Source organism: Carassius auratus, chromosome 18 (genome assembly GCF_003368295.1).
Source record: "Carassius auratus strain Wakin chromosome 18, ASM336829v1, whole genome shotgun sequence".
NCBI lineage: Eukaryota > Metazoa > Chordata > Actinopteri > Cypriniformes > Cyprinidae > Carassius > Carassius auratus.
In genome coordinates this window covers 23,567,424-23,588,268 of record NC_039260.1, presented here as the reverse complement: position 1 = coordinate 23,588,268, position 20,845 = coordinate 23,567,424, and the positions used below count along the sequence as shown (strand labels likewise).

General features: G+C 34.2%; 1 protein-coding gene across 3 annotated transcripts in view; it reads left to right on the top strand.

The window, feature by feature from the left end:
* ltbp4 (latent transforming growth factor beta binding protein 4) overlaps window positions 1-20,845 on the top strand; it is a 77,547-nt gene that overhangs the window by 35,584 nt on the left and 21,118 nt on the right. For 2 of the 3 annotated variants that reach the window (XM_026288099.1, XM_026288101.1), the window contains exons 7-19: window positions 1,754-2,022; window positions 4,003-4,105; window positions 7,152-7,220; window positions 10,039-10,161; window positions 12,772-12,936; window positions 14,132-14,509; window positions 14,591-14,698; window positions 16,957-17,085; window positions 17,859-17,984; window positions 18,090-18,209; window positions 18,437-18,556; window positions 19,571-19,693; window positions 19,949-20,068. In XM_026288099.1, coding sequence (XP_026143884.1) covers window positions 1,754-2,022; window positions 4,003-4,105; window positions 7,152-7,220; window positions 10,039-10,161; window positions 12,772-12,936; window positions 14,132-14,509; window positions 14,591-14,698; window positions 16,957-17,085; window positions 17,859-17,984; window positions 18,090-18,209; window positions 18,437-18,556; window positions 19,571-19,693; window positions 19,949-20,068 — 1,953 coding nt within the window. The remainder of the gene's footprint in view (window positions 1-1,753; window positions 2,023-4,002; window positions 4,106-7,151; window positions 7,221-10,038; window positions 10,162-12,771; window positions 12,937-14,131; window positions 14,510-14,590; window positions 14,699-16,956; window positions 17,086-17,858; window positions 17,985-18,089; window positions 18,210-18,436; window positions 18,557-19,570; window positions 19,694-19,948; window positions 20,069-20,845) is intronic. The other variant, XM_026288100.1, reaches the window with a different exon arrangement.

The window sequence follows — 20,845 nt, the reverse complement described above, 5'->3', positions numbered from 1 at the left end:
TGTTGTGTAACAATCTGAATCCCAGACTGAACCTGGTGTTCCCAGATAGGTTTGTAGGGATGTTCGTCCAAACTAATAAGGCCCATGTTGTGCCTGTCTTTTTAGGCTTTTATTATCACAGAGCTGTCTTCATATTGTCTTCAGACCTCAAATCATCTTTTATGAAACTCAGAGGACTGGAAAATGCCGACATTGTATTTAGTGCCTGTTTGGCGAGGAGGGGTTTCTCCCGGAGGAAAATTGGAGAAGTGTTTTGCCAAGTTTAATCTGTGAGAGGCAGGAGGTAATGGTGACTCACAGCTCGAACACGCTTCAGCAGAATGAGTCTTCTGTTTGCAGAGATCCAGACTCAGATCTCTCTATGCCATTCTTGTTTCCCCGTCTGTTGTTTCTGGATCATCAGTCTGATTATGAGAGAAACAGTAAACACTTTAATCTTGCTTTTTCTTTTGCTCTGTTCTGAGTATGTGAGAGTCGTGTAGTGTTATTTCCAGGACTATGATTCAGTGCATAGACTCAGAACATGACCTTTGACCCCAGAGGGCCGGATATTCATTAATGTGTGTAAGAAATGATCGTAAAGGCTCTTTGTGATGTTTACAATCATGCTGTGTTGGATTAAAAGTGTTGGATTCCGTCTTGGAACATTTTTATCATGCCATATTTATTATTCATTTATATTTGCCTTTGTACCTCACCTGCTGCTGAACAGATTTTATTTTATTTTATTTTATTTTATTTTTATTTTTATTTTTATTTTTTTATTTAATAACTAAAAAAAATAAAATTATAACAAATAAATTACAAATAATTAACAAACTATTATTATTATTATTATTATTAAATATGTGTCTGTCTGTCTGTCTGTCCCCATAAATAATTTTGGCATGCCACTTAATTATAAAGAAACTTACAAACTTCATGAATGTAGTGTATTGTGTTGTGTTGCTCGTCACAGATCCAGACTTTCATTCTAAAATATGAAAACCCTGCATAAAGCACATTTTTTTAAATAACATAACATTTAATAACATTTTAGTATTAATTATTATTGTTATTTATTTATTAAGTACACTTTATTATTTTTCATATAAACTGCAATGCTCATATTATTTATTGCAGTGGTTACACTTAAAAAAAACCTGTTGAAACTATAGAAATTACTGTAGAAATTTTCATTCAGAAATTGCAAGTCAATATTGGCAAGTATGACATTTTGAAGACTAAATAGTATTTTCTTGAAAACAGTCCAGTAATTTCAAAATATATATATATTTTGAAGTGTACTAATGCATTTTTATGTAAAAAGTTAGTGTACTTGTCATGCAGACAACCGTGTCAGTAAGGAGCAGCTTGAATGAAATATATGTTATGTGTGAAGAAAAAAATATCCCTTGTGAACACATTATTTTAATTGAGCATCATTTCTAATGAAAGTGTGACAATGTTATTTAATTGTGTGCATTTACAGTGCATAAAATACTGGTTATGAGCTTCAATGAGAAAAAGGAGTCTGCAATTTTATTACAAAATTAGTTTTTCCATCTCTATAAATTGTCCATAAATTGCCATTTTGCTAATAAACACAGTACATCATTTAAATAATTTAACATCAAATTGCATATGATACTGTGGTGGGTCTTAGCATTATTTTCAGAAAAAAAAGTATGCATGTCTACACACTGTTGGATATTGTTAGTGCATACATGTACTCTGGGTTTCTTCAGTCTGATCCGGTCTCTCCGTCTCTCAGCGTCCCCGATGGTGAAGGTGCGAGTCCAGCACCCTCCAGAGGCCAGTGTGAAGATCCACCAGGTCCTGAAGGTGGGCTACAGCCCCTCCGTCCACTCAGAAACCGTGACCTGGTCTGCGGGGCTCTCAGGGGCCCGTCCTCACCAGCTGCGGGGAGAGAGAGCAGAGGCGTCGCCGCCCAGGGTTCAAGCCCAGACCATACGCGGGGATTCAGTCTACACCGATACGTCCGGCTTCAAATACTGCTTCAGAGAAGTGCGCAACGGACAGGTTAGCTGAAAACTTGTCTGGACTGTGCTGGATGAATTGAGTATGACTTGTTTATTGTGATCATGCTAAACTTCAAGGTTAGCTGAAGTGTGTGCATCCAAGATTGTTTAGCCATAGTACTCTCATTATAGCACGATTCCCCTGGAGCAGCTTGTGGTTTGAGAGATTTGTCTTACAGAAATGAAAATTCATCATTTGTTCAAATGCATGTTGCTGGAAATATGCATTTTTCTATGGAAAACACTTGTAGTAATTCAACGTAATGACAAGGCTGCTCTTTTCCATACAACAAAAGGGAATGAAGACCAGAGACTGCCAAGCTCCCCAAAAGGAACAAAAAAGTTTTTTAATTTGTATTTATATTAAATGCAAGAACACTTTTTTGACACACTTAAGTGGTACATATACTACATCAAATAATTACACATCAAATTACTGTTTGCTTCTTTAAAACACAACAAAATATCATTAAAACGATTTTAAAAGCTCTTTAAATTAAAGCTTTTAATTTGATATTATTACAGTGTTTTTTTATATATATATATATAAAAGTACTTAAGTGTGTTGAGTAACAGTCATGAAAGTGCCTCTTTATTTTTATTTTTTTATTAAATTACATTTTATTATTAATGTTATAATTTCTGAAAGCTTATTTTTAAGAATATACTTTCAAGATTTAAAGTAAACTACAAGTAAAGCACACTTCTTTTTCTCAAGAGACATGACTATATAATAAAATAAGTCAGTATGCAGTCGCATAGTTTGAAATTTAAAAGGATAGTTACCCAAAAAAACAAAAAACAAAAACAGAATTCTGTCATCATTTACTCACCCTCAAGTTGGTCTAAACCTGTATGATTTCCCTTTTGTTGGACATAAAATACACACTATTTAATTTAATTTTAATTTCATTAAAAAAAAAAAAAACAAGCTGACAGTAGCCATTGACTTATAGGGGACTTACAGGCATACCGTAGTATAGAGGAACAAATAGCATGGAAGTCAAAGGCTAAAGTCAACATGCATTGAGCAACATGAGCAAATTATGAAAATGTCTACTTTAGACAATCTACTAACACCAAGCAACTTTGCAACCAGTATTGGGTAAAGTTAAATACTGCATTGCTACATAAAAGTCTCTAATTACATCACTTAGTTACTTTTCATGGAAGGTTATGGGCTACATTGCTTTTCCTTACCTGGGCTGGGATTGCTTGTTTGTTTTTAAAATGAAAAAGTTCTGTTTTTGACAAAAGTAACAGCCTCGGGTATTGTCTTGTAAATAAAAAGTAATGCGTTACTTTACTAGTTACTTGTAAAAGCATAATCTGAATACATGAACATTGCTTGTAATGTGTTTCCGCCAAACACTGTTTCCAACTGCATGTCATCTAGCAGTCATTAGAGTATCAGTGAGTGTCTGCTTAAAGGATACGTTCCAGAATAAAAAAAAATCACCCCCATGTCATCCGAGATTCAAACATTCCAGGACTTTTCTCCATGTTGTGGACTTCAGTGGTGCTCAACGGATTGAAGGTTAAAAATGCACGATCTTTCCAACAGGATTACGTTATGTGTAAAGACGCGCATGACAGAGCTAGAGCAAGCAGAGCATTTGTGGATAAAAAGTTTATAAATATTATTTGTTTCCAAAAAATGGCCAATTGTTTGGCTAGATAAGACCATTATTCTTTGGCTGGGATCATGTAAAGCTCTTTGAAACTGCACTTAAACTGCATTTTTAAAATTCAATCTGTCGAGAACCACTGAAGTCCACTATATGGAGAAAAATCCTGGAATTAGACTGAATTTCTTTGCGACTGAATAAAGAAAGACATGAACATCTTGGATGGCATGGGAGTGAGTAAATGATTTATTCTGGAAGTGGACTTATCCTTTAACAGTGCACTCCATGCCCAATTCAGTGGTTTGAGTGAATGGATGAGTGAAGTATTGTGTGTCTTCTGCTCCGTCCCACAGTGCAGTTCTCCGTTACCTGGTCTCAGGAGTCAGGAGATGTGCTGCCGGGGAGCTGGGAAGGCCTGGGGCATCAACGAATGCACGCTCTGTCCCGCAGTCTTAGGTGAGAGTCTGCACATGGAGTATGTCAGTACTGTCAGACAGGCCTGGAGGGTCACATCTATAAATCATCTGAGCCATTATAGCTGCACAGTTTGTACTTTGAGCACAAAGAGGCAACAAAACACCGGTGATGTCAGTTCAGCTGGCTGGTAAAACACATGTCTATCTTGTAAAACAGAAAGTACAGCAGTTGCTGCATGACTTCAGGAGATAAATATAGCTTTGAGAGCTCTCTGGCAAACATCTCATTTAAGTCCTGCAACTATATTATTATTGCAACAGTCAAGGTGTCGCCATTAGCCCTGCATCAGCCGTCTGGCTAAACATTACAGCGTATTTACATTCCTCATCCACTCGATGAATGCTGCAGCCTTTAATAGAAACTGACTTCAGCACCCCTATCATTCATTCATGTTAAATAAAGTGACATGCAATGACACAATGCGTCATTTTTTTGGGAGAATTTCTTGCAGGTACATGGGACATGCGATACACAAAAGCTTTATATGAGGAATGGAGTAAAACTTAAAGGGATAGTTTACCCAGAAATGATCTTTTAGGTTTTTTGAGATGTTAATACAGATCAAAACATGCAATGTTTCTTGTGCAGTTTTTTTTGTAACACTGTGGGGTAAGTTGTCACAATGAGAGTATATGGTAAGCATAGCAATATTAGCATATAACAAAAATTTAACTATATATATATTTATTTATTCATATAATTATGAAACATATTTTATGTAACAGTAAATGGAAAATACATTTATCAAACTGTCAAATTATGCCAACTTCCCGCAATAAAAATATGACATCCTCCCTAGACCTGGCATATTTTTATAATAATTTAATATAATAAATAATAGTTGTTGGATAGATAAATAAATGAATGAATGAATAAAAAAAATGAATACAATAAATATGATGATATTGTAACTCTTTTTATAGAGAAAAGCATTTATTAATAATGCAACTGATCAGTGCTATGTTAGTATCATTGATATTATATTTTTGTTGATATTTTAGCGTATATATATATATATATATATATATGTGTGTGTGTGTGTGTGTGTGTGTGTGTGTGTGTGTGTTTACATTTTAATCTTAGTTAAAATGTTTATCATCTTAGTACTTAAAGTTAAACCAAATGAAAATAAGAAATATAATAATTTAATAATAAATTATTATAAAAGTAATAAAAATAAAAGAAATATAATAATTTGTTTTATATATATATAAAATTATATATATATATAAAAAAAATATATATATATATATATGTTTGGGGAACAATTGCCGGCATTAACTGTGACTTTAGTCTCTGTAAAATGTACATTTTTATCTCATTAGATGAAAGTCTAGTTATTTGGATTACAGGATCCAAAATATGATCATGCAGAATAAGCCATTAATATGTGCTTTATAAGTAGCCTTGTAATAAACAGTCAATATGCTGGTAATATGCATGCTAATAAGCAACTTGATAATAGTGAGAATTGTATTTTAAATCAAGAAAATGTGTTTTAAGGTTTTAATTTTAGTATAGGGTCCAATTCTCACTAATAACTAGTTGCTTATTAGCTTGTCTATTATTAACATATTGGCTGTTTATAAGTGCTTATAAAGTATGTATAATGCATGGCATCCATAATCCTAACCAATACCCTAAACTTAACAACTACCTTATAAACTATTAATAAGCAGCAAATTAGAAGTTAATTTAGGCAGAAATCATAGTCAGTGGTTAGTTAACTGTGAGAATTGGACCTTAAAATAAAGTGTGACCAAAATCTCATAACTATGTTTCTGATTAACTTTTTTTGCTGTTGTTCGTAGTGCAGAGAAACATTTGCTAAGGTTATATTTTCATAACTGCTTGGCGACCCAGAGTGGATGATAAAGTTAAGCACACGGTTATATAATCATTTTACCCCGTTCTGAATAATGACTGGAACAATAGAGCCGTCTGTTACAGGCTTCAGGATCTCCGGCTCCCCAGAGCCACAAATATTTAACCTCACAGGGACAAATAGTTATTTTTCCTTTCTGTGAAGCACTCTGGAAAGTATGCCTGAACATGCTGGAAGACTTTGTTGTAAAAGAAACAAAGAGAGAGACAGAGAACATGCTTTCCCTTGTGAAAAAGAAGCTTACTTAATTGTATTGAATCTGTACTTGGAGTGAACTTCAAATCTTAAAAGTAAATATATATATATATATATACATATATATATAAAAGACCACTTAAGTGACTTAACGAGAGACAACTGTTTTTTGACAGTCTTTTAAAAAGTGCACTTTGTAAAAATGTCAAATTAAAAGTGCATTTGAAATCGTTTTAACAATCTTTTGTCATGTTTTAAGGAAGTAAACACTTATTTTAATGTTGTCGACTAACATACGTAAGCATGTATGAAGTGTAATAATTTTAACTATAATGTGTTCTTTGATATCGCATTTAAAGTTACTATAATTTAAGTGTGTAGTTAAAATTTTCAAGAGAAATTACAGAAGTTTCAAGAGAAATTACATTAAAGTATTTTTAGTTTACTACAAATGCTTGTCAGCACAATCAGCAGTAATTTTTACCAAAGTGTTTTATTTTTATTTTTTTAATTGTACTAAAGGCCTACTTAAGTGGGTCAAACACACTCAAAACACATAATGTGCAACGAAGCGTCTGAAAACTTTACATGCATTACATTTTAAAAGTGTACTGCTTTTTCTCAAGGCTTGCCTTATAAATAAACAAATCACTCTCTATTTCATGGTGAACTGTAAAGCTTTACATTAAGTTATATACAGTACATGCATGCACATAAGCTACATATTGTCACATGTAAGAACAAAGCCAGAATGTGGCTTTATGAAATATAGTGTCAGGATGTTTTGTGTTATTGTATTTCTTTCAGCCCCCGGTCTTGCTGATGAATCATTTGTTAATTATCTGCATGTTTGTCCTCTTTCTCAGTTTGACTGTCCTTCCGCACGCATTATTAAACTAGCTGCAGTTTGACAGATGTGAGATTGACGTGCTCTTATCTCATCAGGAAACACTGTGAATGGACAGGGAAGCTGCCCGAAAGGCTTCGAGAGGGTCAACGGGACGCAGTGTGTGGGTAAGAGTCCTCTCCCCGTCCTCCTGTGCGAGATCGATGCTAGCGCTCGCCATTATCTCTCCTGGGCCAAAACACATTTTAGGAACATGCAAACAATCACTTTGTTCTTCCTTCCTTCCTCCAGAGGTCAGCCAAATGCATCAGTCTCTAAAGAGGGTTTAATGGTTGCTGCACACATCTAGTTTTGTGTAAATACTGAAGCTGAAGCAGATCTTCTCAGTCTCGCTCGCTGTGTACTTCATGCTGCTTTAATGCTGTGGAGCTGATATGAGAAGGAGACATTTAACAGATCGTTCAACACAAAGCACAATCTGCATTGAGAAAAAGGTTGCATATACAACCCATTTCATTTCCATAATGTGCCATATTTCTGAGTGAAATGTGAGATGGGTGTATTTGATCTATTGCAGGTCCAATCCTAAAATGTGAATAGAAATTGGCCATATTTACTTTCATAATGCATGCATTACAATTTATAGAGAATTGTGTATATACTTTGTTTTTTTTTTTTTACTTATTTCGACTCCAATGGAGTTATTTGAATTAGAGTTTGACACATATCATGTTTGGCTTTTGGAATACATACGAGGAGCATGTCCAGCTTAATTTAAAGGAGAGAAAAAGAAAATTCCTTACATAGCTGTTAACTCCAGGTTTTCTCACATGGTAGTAATTATGACGGAATGAATCTTTCACAATTTGTCAGTATGTGTGAAATCCAGAGACCACCTTCCCCGGAGGAGATCTACGGCATTGTTTTCTAATCTTGATTCTGACCGTAACGACAGACCAGATGGCTTGATAAACACACTGTAAAATCAATTTATCAAGACAGCGCTGGAGGTGGTCACAGGGTCAAATAATGACAACTTCAGATTTGTTATTTCTCTCTCTCTCTGCTACATTTCCTCTCCTGCTTCTTCAAACCACAGATTCATTCTGTCATTATGTAACATTAATGGTTCCTGTATTTGCTGCATTTGAAGTAATAACATTGTACACCACAGGTTCAAGGTATCCTTACATAAGTACTGAAAAGTGCATGTCCACTCTTTAAATTAAAAGTCCTCTGTTGACATCGATGGACAACCTTTAGCATCCATGGAAACTTTCACCTGGACAAAAGGTTCTTTATAGTAGAAAATGGTTCTTTCAATTATTAAATTGTTCTTCACACTAAGAAAGTTCTTTTAAGAACTGTTACTAAAAAGTTCACTAAGTATCAGTGTTAATTTCGTTGACTAAATATTTTCGTCATTATTTTAGTCACGAATATATTTTTGCGGACGAAAACGAAACGAAAACTAAAAAAAGAAGGCACTGATGGAGACTAAAACTATGACTAAATTGATTGACATTATCGTCAACGAATAAAGGACGAGACGAAAATAGACTGTGACGAAAATCAAATCAGCAGACGGGAGAAATGCGAGGAATGAACAAAAGAACCGGCAAAATGGAACAGGCGAGACTGCATGAGAGAAGAGAACCAATCAGAGCCTGACTTATTGAGACGTGAAGCGAAGGTTTTCAGTTTTTAAATGAGCTCCCGGGAAGTCGGCATTCGAAGAGGTGATGTCTAAAAGAGCGACAAAATGTCCACAGCTCACTTCACGTTTGAAGACGAACAAAACAAAACAAACTGTAAAGCACGCGGAGAGCTCATTCGTGGCAAGAACACAACCAATTTGAAAAGACATTTACAGACGAGCCACCTGGACATTTTCTCAAATATAATTTCACAACGATGTTCTTTTGTTTATTGAGCTAAGCAAAATTGGAAGACTGCAGTGCGTAGATGTTGTAGCATTAAATATTACGAACTGAAAAGTACTGTAAAATAGCCCCTTCAAGTTAGAAGAGAGCACAATACTAATATGTAATATTATGATACATACATTTGATTAATACTAATGTTTAGTATATTTTATAATGTTCTACTTGTTGACAATATCACAAATATTTCTATATTAGTCATGTAAAACGTGAATGTTCACATCCTATCATTATACATACTAATCTAGCAATATTGTAGTATTTAAAACATACAATATTGCTAGACAAATGAATACCTTATAAAATCTTGTTACTTTTTTTATCCACCCAACTTATTAAAATTTTAATTTAAACTTTAAATGTATGCACTTATTGTTCAGCTCAGCTGTAAGCTTTAAGGTCCTGGACTTAACTTTATTTTTCTTTTATTGATGGTCAATTGGCAGCTAGTTATTGTTTTACATTATCATGACAGTGTTTGTTGCTGCATAGAAGCTTTTGAATCGAAATAAAGACACAGTTGAATTTGTGTTTTATATATTTAGGTTAAGTTTGTTTCCTATACCAGCTGTAAAAAATTGTCTAGTAAATCTGTTATTGATTTTAGTCTTATTTTAGTCGACTAAAATACCAAGCAATTTTAGTCGACTAAAATAAGACTAAAATTAAAACAAATCAGATGACTAAAACTTGACTAAAACTAAAAAGAATTATAGTCAAAAGACTAAGACTAAAACTAAATTAAAATTTCGTGTCAAAATTAACACTGCTAAGTATTGGTCCTTTTGGAAGTGTATCATGCGGAATCACATTTTCTTGATCATTATTGCACTATATGAACAAACTGTAACTTTCAGGAAACTATATTTTATTGAAAGCAAGCTGCGTCTGGATGTTTGTTGCTTCTTCATTCATAATCATTCTCAGTTATCCATCTAAGTCTACTTAAGTGTGTTAAGCACACTTGAGCATACTTCTTTTTCACAGCATGAACAATCCAACAAGTCAGGTTATGACAGTCATGTTTCCTCCTCTGGTGTAGATATTAACGAGTGTTTGCAGCCGGGTTTCTGTGAAAACGGGAACTGTGTTAACACCCGAGGGAGCTACAGTTGTGTCTGCAAAGAGGGCTACTTATTGGACGCCTCTCATGGGATCTGCATCTGTAAGTACGGGGCTGTCGGACCCCCCGGTGTCACCTGAGAGGAGAGCCAAACCACACAGCTACAGCCTTCAGTCGTACACCCATGTAGAGCAATAATTCTCCCAAAAATGGAAATTTGACAAAAATGTGCTCACCCTCATGCCATCTGGGCCTCGTTTACACAGAAATCTGATGTGTTCTATCATCATATAAACAGATAAAAAATAAAAAAACATGCATTCAGATATTTCGAGGTGGACACATGAATCAAATATGGGTCACAGTTGAAAGAACGTGTAAACGGATGGTCGGATATAGGCTACCAATCAGATTTGGGCATCACGACCTGCGGTGTAAACAAAGCCTAAAATTAGGATGAGTTTGTTTCTTCATCAGATTTGTAGAAATGTAGCATTGCATCAGGGTCTCATCAATGGATGCTCTGCAGTGAACTGATGGACTGGAGTGCTGTGGATTATTGTGATGTTTTTTATCAGCTGTTTGGACTCTGATTCTGACGGCACCCATTCACTGCAGAGCATCCATTGCTGAGCAAGTTACATTTCTCCAAATCTGATGAAGAAACAAAGTCATTTGTACTGTATCTAGGATGGTCTGAGGTGAGCATTTTCAGGTACTATACCAAAGCATGAGTTTCAAATCTACACTACAACGTGAAAACAGATGAGTGGAGGTTTTGGCTGGGTGGCGTTGTGCTTCTGTCTATTCCAGCAGGCATTACTGTGCTCTGCTTGAGAGATGCCTGATGAGTGGAGCTATACTTTTCCCTTTGTCCTGACTCTGCATATGCATCCCTACATCGAGGCCTGTCCTGACTGATCGCTCAGTGTTTTCCTGTGTTTTCCCGTCGATTGGGAGCTGCCTCTTTCTGCCTGAGTTTTTGCATCTGGGAAACTTTGAGACTCTATTTTTAATCAGATTTTCTTCTTGTCTGAATCTTGTCAAGCCTTCGTGTGACTCTGAGCATTTTCATGTGTGTCAGTCAGGTAAGTGTAACTACATCTCCTGCTGTGTCTGGTTCTGTATATGTGTGGTTCTGTGCGTATTCCTGCTGTGATTTGGGCTGATCTGTATGTCATTTCCAGTGGCTCTGTGGCTGATTATTGTATGCCTGGCTCTACTTTAAACTTTGTTTGTGCTGCTAAACCAATCAAAGCGCCAAGAGTGGCACGAATGATGTCAGTGTAAAATGAGTAGCAGAAATATTTATCACTTTAGAACTTTTTAAAGCTAGATTTGCGTAAGTATGACGTCAGTAACAAACACAACCAACTTAAAGGAATAGTTCACAAAAAAATCATGTGCTCCTGTTGTTTCAAACCAGTTTGATTGTCTTTCTTCTGTGGAAGAATGTCTGAGCTGCTCTTTTTCCATTCACTAAAAAATAGACAGTGAATAAGCTTTAAAACAACACCATTAAAAGTTGTGCACTGTATTGTAGGCCATACAATAACTTTGTGTAATGAGCTACATTTAAAAAAAAATAACTAAAAACTTACCCCCACACACTTGCATCAGTTTGTTTAAAGGTCAAATTTTTGTAAATTATTTCTTATATTTTTAAAGCAGTAATGGCCCTTGTTGGAAAAGACGTGTGAAATTAGTTTGAATTGAGTATATATATATATATATATATATATATATATATATATATATATATATATATAAGAAAAGCAAAGCAAAACTTCATATTAATAATGAAATAAATGGCCAGTTGGGAGCACTTAATCAGAGACACTTTCATGGCTGTTTATTTACATACTTAAGTGCATTTTAAAAGGTGTAAAAATGACAAATTAAAAGTTTTACTGTCAAATACTTTAATAATAATTATGTTTTAATAATATTTTAAAAATGTTGTTCTTAAGTCCAATTAAATGGGTCTAAAAACACTCTTACTGTAATTTCAACTAGACCTGAAAAGAAGAATTGTCTATATTGAAAATTCTTAATGTAAAATAAAAATACAATAAAAACATTTTAATGTATTTTGCATTATTTATAATTAAATTAAAAATGCATTAAATGTAAATGTGTATAATACAAACAATTGCATTTAATATAATTTTCCTTTCAAATTTACTGTAAATGACACTCAAGGAAGTGTTTGTAAACAATACATTATGTCACACTTAAGTCTGTTCCTTTAAAGTATTACTGTTTCTGTGACAATACTCTTTTAAAAAAAGTATGCTAAAATGTACTTCTTCTTCACAAGGATATGGCTGGAGACTTAAGATATATAAGTTGTAGCTATAGACTGATTTTATTGATATCTTTATGGACACTGAATGCTTTTATTGTATGGATAAGAGCAGCATAATCATTCTTCTAAACTCCTGCTTTTGTGTTCCTCAAAAGAAAGAAAGTCTTAAAGGTTTCAAATGGCACAAGGGAGAAATGACAGAATTGACATTTTTGAGCGAACTGTCCCATTTTAAGACATTTAAAGCAGCAGTTAATGTGAAGATCATTTATATTTTTTCATGTTCATAAATCAATGCATTTGTACTTGCATGCACGATCGGTTGCATGTTGAGATTCGTGTCCCTGCCTGTATCCCTGCTGTATCCCTATGTGATGTTATTTTATATTATTCCCTCCTCGCAGCACAGAAGGTGATCTCCTCGGAGAAGGACCAGTGTTTCCGTATCCTGAACCAGGGCTCCTGTTCTCTGCCCATCCTGAGGAACATCACCAAACAGATCTGCTGCTGCAGTCGAGTGGGCAAAGCCTGGGGGAAGAAGTGCGAGTTATGCCCGTACTTCGGCTCAGGTAAGAAACCTTTCCGACACTTCTCCTTTCAAACAACTGCATTGGAATGAACATCTTTTAATGCAGAAGTTGGGGCAAAGAGAGGGAGGAAGAACAGCACTGAGAACATTACAGTGTGTTAATACAGAATATTGAAACAACATGATTTGGTTTCTACACAAAGAGTCCAACTGTTCCTCAAGGACCCCGTCCCACCCACACCACCAGCAATATTTCTCAGAAGATGTTTGGAGGAATATCAAAGCAGTTGGAATTTACTGCGTAATTTGTCTGTCTTAGTTTAAATACCACAAGTTGAGGTTCTAGCGATGTCCCGGTTGACCCTCAACGTTTCTGGCTCGATTAAAAAACAAAAATGTAAAACTCAATTTTTTTTTTTTTTTTTTACTGTGTCCATTTCAGTGAATTCAGTGTCTTCAATTTTGATCTCACACAAAGCTATAGATACAAGTAGTGCACTTTACAGTACTGAAAGTGCACTTGTAGCGTACCTCAAATCTTAAAAGTGTATTTTAAAACATTGATAATTTAATATGACCAGGCCACTGAAGTGATTTTGAAATAGACACTGACTTTATTCCTTTACACACTTAAGTACACTTTAAAAATGCACTCAAATTGTTTTATTTACTTTGAGGTACTTTTAAAATGATCCTGTTTAATAATTATTTGCCGGGCTTTAAAGAAGTACACTTTTTTCATGTATCATGTAGAGTACTTGATCCGAATTTTAACTGTAGTGTTATTTGTTAAAATGTAATACATTTAAACAGATGTGTAATCACTACTTACAAATATAAATGTTACAAGTTTAAATAGAAATGGCTTTAAAGTACGTAAATGTAAATAACAGTTATAAATGTCCCTTATAAAAAAGAAGGTTGCTTAATTGTATTAAATATGTATTCCTTTTAAATCTTAAAAATATCATTTTAAAAACTGTTCTTGCAGATATTAATGAAATAATTTAGGTGTGCTTAAAGAGAGATACTGTACATTTGTTTCTTAACACACTTAAGTAGACTTTTAAAAAGTGCACTACATTTTTATTTTTTTATTTTTTGTTACGCTTAATTAAATGTGTTGACTAAAATACTAAAGCACATGTAAAGTGCATGGAATTTTCTGAGTAGCTTGATTATCTTTGTTGAAATAGCACAAGTTGAAGGTTTTCAGCATCTAACTCTGTTCACAGCCGCCTTCAAAGAGATCTGTCCTGCCGGACCGGGTTACCATTATTCGGCTTTGCCTGTCAAAATTAACCAGAGGATAGTTGAGGTTCTTGACACCGGCGGACCTCCTTTGGTGTCCGAAAATGTCCGCACATCCACCCAAGACATCGCATTCCAACCTGAAGGCTCCAGGACCCGAATCCAGCAAACGCCGCATTCAGCGACCAACACGCAGACCATCCGAGTCCAGCAGAGACCACAGCAACCTGACGCTGCTTCACAGGCCGGATCGGTTATCTTCATAACTCAACCAAAACCAAACCTGTCAACAAGCGGCAGCTCTCAAACCACAAACTCCAGACCTCAGCAGCCTTCCAGCCAGCCGGCCAGAGTGAACACACGTGAGCCGCAGCGTTTCTCATGAGGTTATTTATTAAAAGTCACTGGTGTACGTGTGTGTGATTCAGTCTGATTGTGTACAGCTGTTGTACGGACGCAAACCAGCCGGCCTTCAGTTATCAGACAGCCAATATCTCCCATCAGACCTCCCCCTGTACCGGCTACAGCCCGACCACCTCCAACTAGACAAGGTGAGCATCAGAGAGACTGCATGGCGGAAATGAAGTATTAAAAGAATATACTTAATTTTGAACTAAATATAACATTTTCAGACTCTTACATGCATGGTACTTACAACTAAATGAAAATGTATTGTAGTTTACATTTAAACCCACTTAAGTGGGATTTCAATAGATATTTACATGTAATTTCATAATTAATGCTGTTTCTTTAAGTTGACAAGCTCACTGACAATCATGCATGGTGAACTAAAAAATTCAGTACTTTAATATAATTTCTACCGAAACACGTCATGTACTTGAACTGGAGATGCAATTTATTACATTTAAAAGAGATTCACTTTAAATGAGATATCAAATACGTACATTATAATTACATTAAATGTGCTTTAGTATGTTAGTTAACACATCTGAACTGAGTGCACTTCTTAATAAAGAATGAAAAAAAGATTATTAAAATGTAATTATGTAAAATGTATTTTAAAATAACACTTTTAACTTTTTCATTAGAAAAAGTGTGATTAAGGGAGTTAATAAACATCATGAAAGTGACATATTTGAATGTAAATTATATTTAAATATAATTGTAATTACAAATTTGTTATGATGAAGTTGCAATTTAGAACATTTCAATATATTATCCTTAAATGTGATATCAATAACACTTAACATGTGTTTTAGTATGTTAGTCAACATATCAAAATAAGTGCACTTATATTGAATTAAATATAATTTAAGGATTTAATATGTACTTTAAAGTCATTTTTTTTATTTGACATTATTACAAAGAGCACATTTTAATAGTCTACTTAAGAAACAGTCATGAAAATGTCACTCTTTAAGTGCACTTAAGTGGCCTTTTATTTTAATTCAGTATTTTTAGTACAATTAAGCACACTTCTTTTTCATAAAAGGATGTTTGTGGCTTGAAGGCCCCCTCCCAAAAAATTGCACTTGATGTGAAACTGCTGGACGTCCCATTTGTGATTTTGTGATTCAGAAGGGTCCTCACAAATGTTAACAGCTGTTAACAGCTAAAAAAAAAAATAGGCTGTTTATGTCCTCATCTGCATTTCTTTACTGACTTTTTGGGAACTGATTTTCACTGTTGCTCTAAATCTGTTCTTTATTGTAATGTCAGAAATATAGTTTTAGGGCAAGAGTTAGTATACAAGTGAAGATGTTCCTCAGGATATTGGTCTTAAAACAAAAGGTTCAATCAGAGCAGAACTTCAACGGGACAATTACGATTATCGTTACGGTGACTTGATAAGCATAAAGACTCACTTCTCCAGGAGACTGTGAGCATGCCCAGAAAATCCATCAGCCTGCTCATAGCAATAACTGACTTCTTTGATTTCCAGAGCTGAAGTGAAGCCAAATTCATATCAAGCTTGAAAAATGCCGAGCTGGATACAGAACTGTAATTTTCTCATCATTTGTCTTCAGTGTAATTGTTCGATGAATTTGGTTTGGAGAGAAATGAATAAATGTCAGGAACATTGCATACTTCTGAGATTGAGTTTGGCTGATCTGATTATCTAAACCACAAATTGACCTGATATTGAATCACTTTACCAAAGAAGAAGTGTATTGAGTTACATAATGAAATATAATAGTTTCATCACTTTTTAATCATCAACAAATGTTAGATAAATAATAATGAACATTTTTCTAATTATGATGAATGAATGTTTCATGATATTTCAAAACGTTTGAATGCACTTGAACTGATGCAAGCATTATGTATAGTATATATATATATTGTTAGTGATGTCAAATGATTAATCGCGATTAATCGCTTCCAAAATAAACGTTTTGGTTTACATAGTATATGTGTGTATACTGTGTATATTTGTTATGTATATATAAATACACACACATACAAGTATCTATTTTGAAAATATTTCCATGTAAATATTTTTCTGAACTATATATACATGTATGTGTGTGTATTTATATATACTGTACATTATAAACATACACAGTACACACACATATATAAGGTAAATTAAAACTTTTATTTTGGATGCAATTAATCATGATTAATTGTTTGACAGCACTAATATTTTTATATAGATATATAATTACCTTTTAATTCAATTTTAATATTTAGTTGTTTTTTTTTACATTATATTACATATAAAATTATACAGTACTATATATAATTTTCTCTCTTTTTTTTCTTTTTTTATTTACTTTCTAATTGAATGCAATTGTTTTTTAATTGTGTGTTTAAATGTTTTGGCCTTGTGTGTGTGGTTCTCCAGATGGTGCAGTGTGTGCATCGAGACCTCAGGTGTGTGGCCCGGGGCGCTGTGTTGACCTGCCAGGGGGTCGACACACGTGTGTGTGTAACACTGGATATATCCTCAACCCTCAGCAGGGCCACTGCCAAGGTACGAACCTAAAAATAACCCTAATATGAGAAATACGCAACACTTCAGACTTCCACTCTAAAGAAGAAAAGTATATAAGGTAACATATCTATGTAGCCTGCTTCCTAAAAAGGGTTGTAAATATTCAATCAGGTTCAGTCAAGTACATGAGATTGATCATCTCAGATTTGTCAGTGCTTTAACTGTGTGATTTTGTTTTACATGCATGCATGGCTTTATAATATGTTATTTGCAGCAGTAAAAGTCACTTACATTGAGGAAAAGGATAAGCAATTTATCTAAATATATTTTATAAAGGAGCAAGAAATATTAGTAGTATCATAATAAGGATTATTATAGTTAACTAGACCCATAAAGCGTTAACTAATAAATAAATAAAGTAACATCATTTGAAAATATGTTACTTGTAAAATAAAAGTTAACTGAAATAAATAAATAAATATTACAAAAACTTAAACTTATGTTATTTAAGCTAGGTGCCAAGATGATCACATTTTTGTTTAGTTTAAATGCTAAAATAACATAAATGAATAAATGAATATGGTGTAAACATTAAAAAATTATAAGTTATAATTAAAACAGAAAAATATAAAAGTGAAACTTAACCTAAAATTACATAAAATTACCATGAAAACAAAAAATAAACCTAATTTAAAATCTAAACAAAAATATTTTATATTAGTACATGTATTATATCAAAATAACACTGTCCCAAACTCTCTCTCTCTCTCTCTCTCTCTCACTCTCACACACACACACACACACACATGCAGACATAAACGAGTGTGTGCTGACGCCCCGGCCGTGTTCTGTGGGTCAGTGTGAGAACACAGCGGGCAGCTTCCGGTGTGTTTGTCCGTCAGGATACCAGACCAACTCGCAGCAGACCCTGTGTGTGGGTGAGAAACATCTCTCTCTCTCAGTGCGCTGGATAAACACGTCCTGATAGCTTGTTTGTAGAATGTTGTGCACGTAATCATTGATGAGATCGATGGGTTCCACAGATTTGGATGAGTGCCGTCAGGTGCCGAATCCCTGTGTAAACGGCCGCTGTGAAAACACACTGGGCAGCTTCAGGTGTTCGTGCAGGACTGGACACAAGCTACAGGGCAACAGCTGCATAGGTATATAATAATATTTCATAATCTGAACTGCATTTCTAATCAAAGAAATGCATCTTTGTTGAGCAGAAGATCCTTTCAGAGACATTAAAAACTCTTACTGACCCCAAACATTTGATCGATAAATAATGACGCAATGAAAATGTGCTCCATGATAAGAATGAATTGTCTCCAAACACAGTATTTTTTTTTTTAAATCATGTAAATCATGTGGTGTTTTGTGCTCTTAGACATCGATGAGTGTGTGGACCCCCTGCGCTGTCCGGGTCAGGAGTGTGTGAACTCTCAGGGCTCTTACAGGTGTGTCTCCTGTAAACCGGGCTTTGATCTGCTCAACGGACAATGTTCAGGTAACACACTGCACACAGATATCAACGGACTGACTCTAAATATTTATTTTACTGCACACTAATCTTTAAAGGACCCTGTTTTGTTGTGAAAAGAGCCACACTATTAAAAAGAGTAATTGTAACAGAAACAATACTTTAAAAGATGTATATATACTTAAGTGTGAACTGAATGTAATGTTTTCAGACACTTAATTGCATGTTATTTACAATTAAATAAAAATGTATTTTTTTCAGATTTTTTATATGTTGTTTCATAATTACTTCTGTTGTCTTTGTTTTTTTTTATTTCATATATTTTGTCATTTAATGTCATAATGATTAAGTTGGACATAAGCCAAGTTGTTGCTGAAATGTCGGTCAATATAATTTTGGGGGCTTTTATTTATTTATATATATATATATATACTATATATATATATATATATATATATATATATATATATATATATATATATATATATATATATATATATATATATATATATATATATATATAAACAAAAGCTAAATTAGTTATATTATAGTAGCAATAATAGTACAAGTAGATCTTTCACTTGAGATAAAACTAAAAACATTTTGTTACTCAGTGTTTAATTTACTTAATAAAACTAAATAGAGTTTTAAAAACATTACTGTTTATTCTCATATTATTTTTAAAAGTATGCATATTTTTCTATGTACTACAAAAAAAAATGCTATTTAGTACATTTAATATAGATATACTGTTACATAACACACTACAGTTAAAATTACAGTCTGGTATTTTACACATGCTTTCAAAGCACCACAAAAAGATTAACCGTGACTTAAAATGCACTTTATAGTAAAACTTTTAATTTGACACTTTTTTAGAGCCTACTTGTGTTAAGTTGTGAAAGTTGTCTCTCTTTAAGTCCACTTAAGTGGCTTTCATTACTATCATATTATCCTCAAGTATGGTTTTCAAAATATACATTTTCCAAGTGTTTCTAAGAGCCTGTCAGGGTAAAGTCAGTGGATCTTTCTCTTCTTCAGATATTGATGAATGTCGTCGGACGCCGTCTCCCTGTCCGGCCACGGGCCGCTGTGAAAACACTCCCGGCAGCTACAGATGCTCGTGTCGAGCGGGATACAGATTCCAGGCCAACGTCTGCGTGGGTAAGAACTGAAAGACTAAAGCAACCTAGTGAAAGAGAAATACATTTTCATATTTATGCACTTTTATTACACTAAACTGGAATGCTTAAAGTCTGCAAATTGTGTACTTAATGCACTGTATATCTTACATTACATATACTTAGTATAAAATAAGTGTATTTTAAATATCTAACTTTTTTTACTAGTGGATGTACTTTTAGATGATGATTATGAGTGTGTTCCCGTATGTATGGATGGATGTGCGTGATGTTCCAGATGTGAATGAGTGTGAAGATCCGCTGCAGTGTCCCGGACAGGAGTGTGTGAACTCTCAGGGATCGTATCACTGTGTGTCATGCAGACCCGGATTTAGCCTTAAAAACAGAGCCTGTTCAGGTAAATACGACACATCTGGACTCAAACTGAACCATGACTGGACCATCATCATTGTAAACCTGGCCTTGCCCTCTATAACAAACAAATGATGCGATTATACGGCAGGAAAAATCACATTGAGAATAAAAATAAAGATTCTTTGGACCAGCTTAAAAAAGACATCTGAATTGATTAGTTTTTCTCCAGTTATATACTGTATTTTCCGGACTATAAGTCACACTTTTTTCATAGTTTGGCTGGTCCTGCGACTTATAGTCAGGTGCGACTTATTTATCAAAATTAATTTGACATGAACCAAGAGAAATGAACCAATAGAAAACATTACCGTCTCCAGCCGCCAGAGGGCGCTCTATTCTGCTCAGTGCTGCTGTAGTCTACACTGAAGACATAGAGCGCCCTCTCGTGGCTGTAGATGGTAATGTTTTCTCTTGGTCCTTGGTTCTTGGTTCTAAATAAATGCGACTTATAGCCCAGTGTGACTTATATATGTTTTTTTCCTCATCATGACGTATTTTTGGACTGATGCGACTTATACTTAGGTACGACTTATAGTCCGAAAAATACGGTATATATATTGTATATATATTTTTTTCTTCTAATTTTAATGTAATATAAAACATAAAAATATATATTTATATGTGTTTATTTTTCCAAAGGTAAAAACACGAGTTATGTTCAACTCATTCAAAGTAAAAATATTATTTATAATAAAGAACTTTATCCTTCAGAATTGCAAGAAAAAAAAAAGTTGAAATTGTGAGTTTATATCATGCAATC